Below are 5,000 nucleotides of genomic sequence, written 5' to 3'. Positions count from 1 at the left end.
CATCTGTCTCCTATCCCCTCATCTGTCTCCTATCCCCTCATCTGTCTCCTATCCCCTCATCTGTCTCCTATCCCCTCATCTGTCTCCTATCCCCTCATCTGTCTCCTATCCCCTCATCTGTCACCTTACCCTCATCTGTCTCCTATCCCCCTCATCTGTCTCCTATCCCCTCATCTGTCTCCTATCCCCTCATCTGTCTCCTATCCCCTCATCTGTCTCCTATCCCCTCATCTGTCTCCTATCCCCTCATCTGTCTCCTATCCCCTCATCTGTCTCCTATCCCCTCATCTGTCTCCTATCCCCTCATCTGTCTCCTATCCCCTCATCTGTCTCCTATCCCCTCATCTGTCTCCTATCCCCTCATCTGTCTCCTATCCCCTCATCTGTCTCCTATCCCCTCATCTGTCTCCTATCCCCTCATCTGTCTCCTATCCCCCTCATCTGTCACCTTACCCTCATCTGTCTCCTATCCCCTCATCTGTCTCCTATCCCCTCATCTGTCTCCTATCCCCTCATCTGTCTCCTATCCCCTCATCTGTCTCCTATCCCCTCATCTGTCTCCTATCCCCTCATCTGTCTCCTATCCCCTCATCTGTCTCCTATCCCCTCATCTGTCACCTTACCCTCATCTGTCTCCTATCCCCCTCATCTGTCTCCTATCCCCTCATCTGTCTCCTATCCCCTCATCTGTCTCCTATCCCCTCATCTGTCTCCTATCCCCTCATCTGTCTCCTATCCCCTCATCTGTCTCCTATCCCCTCATCTGTCTCCTATCCCCTCATCTGTCTCCTATCCCCTCATCTGTCTCCTATCCCCTCATCTGTCTCCTATCCCCTCATCTGTCACCTTACCCTCATCTGTCTCCTATCCCCCTCATCTGTCTCCTATCCCCTCATCTGTCTCCTATCCCCTCATCTGTCTCCTATCCCCTCATCTGTCTCCTATCCCCTCATCTGTCTCCTATCCCCTCATCTGTCTCCTATCCCCTCATCTGTCACCTTACCCTCATCTGTCTCCTATCCCCCTCATCTGTCTCCTATCCCCTCATCTGTCTCCTATCCCCTCATCTGTCTCCTATCCCCTCATCTGTCTCCTATCCCCTCATCTGTCTCCTATCCCCTCATCTGTCTCCTATCCCCTCATCTGTCTCCTATCCCCTCATCTGTCTCCTATCCCCTCATCTGTCTCCTATCACCTCATTTGTCACCTTACTTCTCCATCAGTAATTCTCTCTAACTTTACAACAGTTGTTGTTGAGGCAATTATCTGCTTGACTGTTTGACAGATTTCAATGTTTTTTTTAAATTCTCTTTCTCTCCTCTCTCAGTGACTCGGGGTCAGATGGTAATGGACTGCTGTCTGGAGGTCAGTCAAAAAGAGATCCCACCACGCATCGTCACGGGTTACCAGCCTCAGGTCAGGGGTCAAGGCTGCTCCATTAACGCCATGGTGTGAGTATCCTATTGACTGAGAGACCGGAGGGTCAGGTATTCCCATTGGCTAAGAAATAGAGGTTAAAGACTTAGGCTGCATACGAGGCTGATTGACATTGCAGTCAAGTGCCAGATTTCACAATGCCTGGATAAGTCTTTAACATATCAGCTAGACTCATCAGATGATACAGCAATCTGATATTTGACTGAACAGTCAATGACATGGCATGTAACCACAGAGAGAGACTGCAATGTAGTCGTCCTGGAATGCCATAAGTGTCCAATCCTAACTCCTCCTGGAGATCAGAGAGGATTGGATTGGCCTAAAGCAGTGTGGTGAAAACTCCAACTGATGGTATGGTTGTATATAGATGATGGTCTGGTTGTATATAGATGATGGTATGGTTGTATATAGATGATGGTCTGGTTGTATATAGATGATGGTATGGTTGTATATAGATGATGGTCTGGTTGTATATAGATGATGGTAGGGTTGTATATAGATGATGGTCTGGTTGTATATATATGATGGTATGGTTGTATATAGATGATGGTCTAGTTGTATATAGATGATGGTCTGGTTGTATATAGATGATGGTATGGTTGTATATAGATGATGGTTTGTACTGATGTAGTGCTTGTATTGTGTTACAGCTTCAATACCAGAAAGGGACGCAACCTGTGTGCCCCTACTGGCCCTGCCTGGGTTACTGACCTGATGAAACACGTGGACAAGCTGACCAAGATGTGCCACCAAACCAACTTCAAGGTATGCTGCTCTCACTTAGACTGCACGGTCAATCCGACGTCTGCATTGGCCGTGCAGCATTTACAGTGTTACGGCCTCTGCAGAAGTCAGGGCATTCATCATTTTTGCGCTTCACCGAGCAGCGCAGAGATGTTGTGAAGGAAGTTGTCAAGGAAGTGGCTTTTTGTTTATACAGGACCTCCCGCCCCCACCTACAGTCAACCAATCATGTCGATGCTGAGCTACACGGAGCCCTCCGCATTGTTACAAAATTTGGGAGGCGCACGGCGATGTGGTACGGAGCTCGATTTGGCCTCTGCGTGCCTCCGGGAGGCTCCGCAATTGTGTCACACCATCCATACGGAGCCTCCTACCACATATTCAGACCACGCATAAATTGGCTCTTAGACTCCATCTTTTAGCACCATGTTATGTTCCTCTTATGTTGTGTAGTTGTTCTGTAGACTAAGGGCTGGATTTGATCTGTATCCGGATGATCTGCCTTTTAAAATGTAAAAGTAATTTCTGATTGAGCCGACATATGCAGCGTTTACCGTGAATGCGGTCTCCGCGAATTCGCGGAAACATTGCCTTTAAATTTCAATTGAGCATTAACGCGGATCTTCCGCGATACTGCTGCGATACAGAATAAATTCATCCCTAACTTTCACAAACTCCAACTGACCTAACACTGTGTGTCTGTGTGTCTGTGTGTCTGTGTGTCTGTGTGTCTGTGTGTCTGTGTATCTGTGTGTCTGTGTGTCTGTGTGTCTGTGTGTCTGTGTGTCTGTGTGTCTGTGTATCTGTGTGTCTGTGTGTCTGTGTGTCTGTGTGTCTGTGTGTCTGTGTGTCTGTGTGTCTGTGTATCTGTGTGTCTGTGTGTCTGTGTGTCTGTGTGTCTGTGTATCTGTGTGTCTGTGTGTCTGTGTGTCTGTGTGTCTGTGTGTCTGTGTGTCTGTGTGTCTGTGTGTGTCTGTGTGTCTGTGTGTCTGTGTGTCTGTGTGTCTGTGTGTCTGTGTGTCTGTGTGTCTGTGTGTCTGTGTGTCTGTGTGTATCTGTGTGTCTGTGTGTCTGTGTGTCTGTGTGTCTGTGTGTCTGTGTGTATCTGTGTGTCTGTGTGTCTGTGTGTCTGTGTGTCTGTGTGTCTGTGTGTCTGTGTGTCTGTGTGTCTGTGTGTCTGTGTGTCTGTGTGTCTGTGTGTCTGTGTGTCTGTGTGTCTGTGTGTCTGTGTGTCTGTGTGTCTGTGTGTCTGTGTGTGTCTGTGTGTCTGTGTGTGTCTGTGTGTCTGTGTGTCTGTGTGTCTGTGTGTCTGTGTGTCTGTGTGTCTGTGTGTGTCTGTGTGTCTGTGTGTGTCTGTGTGTCTGTGTGTCTGTGTGTCTGTGTGTCTGTGTGTCTGTGTGTCTGTGTGTATCTGTGTTTGCAGGCTAGACACTGTAAGAAACTTAAGCCCAAGCGTTCCTAAAGCACCAATCGGACCCCCTCCCGCCACCCTCACCACCAACTCCACCCCGCTTCTCCTGGTCCATGGAACAGTGACAGAGCCTGAGAAGAACCTTCCACGTGGGGGGAAGAACAGGGGTGGGAGAAGTAAAAAAAAGAAAATAGAAAAATGTGATTCCTCCTACAGCCACTGCTGCACTTTTTCAGTTTCCTTCCATCTTCAGTCTTTATCCAGCAGACCATGTCGTTTCTCAGTGGCACTTTCATGTCCTAGATCTTTTTTTTTTTTTATGTGACAAAACAATGAATGATAATATTCCAAAAGAGTAGACCTTTGACCTTTGTAGCTTTGACCTCACATGTGACCCTTAAAGCTACAGTCTGTGATTTGAAAAGTTAGAAAACAACTATTTTATTAACTTGTATTTAATCAGGGGAGCCCAATTGAGACCAGGGTCTCATTTTCAATAGCGCCCTGAGACCTTAAAGCTACATTTACATAATTTAGCAGGTATTCCTTAAAGAGGTAGGGTTTCAAGTGTCTCCGGAAGGTGGTCAGTGACTCCGCTGTCCTGGCGTCGTGGGGGAGCTTGTTCCACCATTGGGGTGCCAGAGCAGCAAATAGCTTTGACTGGGCTGAGCGGGAACTGAGCTTCTGTAGAGGTAGGGGAGCCAGCAGGCCAGAGGTGGATGAACGCAGAAGCTACAAACATAATGATGTGTTTAGCTGATACGTGAAATACCTATCCAGGCGTGGTAAGATCTGGCTTCAGCAACGACTGGGCTGAGGAGAGTGCCCTATAGCTTTAAGGTCATAAGTCAGGGGTTAAAGGTCAGGGGTCAAAACGTGCTGGCAACTGGTTCGATCTCCCATCTTTAAATTAAACTCGGGAGACAATCAAACATTTATTACCCTCTTGTGAACTTTGCATTTAATAACTACATATTTTTCATGGACCTTTTTAATAAAGACTGTCAAATCAAGATTTTGAGTGAACTTTAATTCATTTATGAGTAAATGAGACAGACCTTTAATGACTAAACTCAAAAGGTAAAATATTGTAGTTAATTGATACCTTGCTGTTGTCTATTTTGAAGGATACAAACCAGAGTACACATTAAACAGTGAGCAGATGAAATTAAAGGAACTGTAAAGTGACTGGTTCATTTATGGGTTTATCATTCATAAAAAGTGTTGATATGGTCCCTAGCTACAGTTATTGATGCAGGTTTAGTGTGCATTCCAATTGGCACTATGCAGGGAACCCTATGGGCTCTGGTCTAAAGTAGTGCACTATGCAGGGAACCCTATGGGCTCTGGTCTAAAGTAGTGCACTATGCAGGGAATAGGGTGCCATTTGGGATGCAGTTAAGAGTTT

At 46.6% G+C, this 5,000-nt stretch overlaps 1 protein-coding gene across 1 annotated transcript in view; it reads left to right on the top strand.

The window, feature by feature from the left end:
• Window positions 1–4,603, top strand: part of LOC311144218 (C-C motif chemokine 20-like) — a 7,061-nt gene extending 2,458 nt beyond the window's left edge. Inside the window, exons 2-4 of the mRNA XM_084180226.1 lie at window positions 1,328–1,451; window positions 2,088–2,202; window positions 3,605–4,603. Coding sequence (XP_084036352.1) covers window positions 1,328–1,451; window positions 2,088–2,202; window positions 3,605–3,643 — 278 coding nt within the window. The 3' untranslated portion in view covers window positions 3,644–4,603. The remainder of the gene's footprint in view (window positions 1–1,327; window positions 1,452–2,087; window positions 2,203–3,604) is intronic.
• Window positions 4,604–5,000: the final 397 nt, after the last annotated feature.

Source organism: Coregonus lavaretus (genome assembly GCF_964263955.1).
Source record: "Coregonus lavaretus genome assembly, chromosome: 17".
NCBI lineage: Eukaryota > Metazoa > Chordata > Actinopteri > Salmoniformes > Salmonidae > Coregonus > Coregonus lavaretus.
Note: the sequence above shows the minus strand (reverse complement) of the source record. Positions and strands in the feature narration are given on the sequence as shown.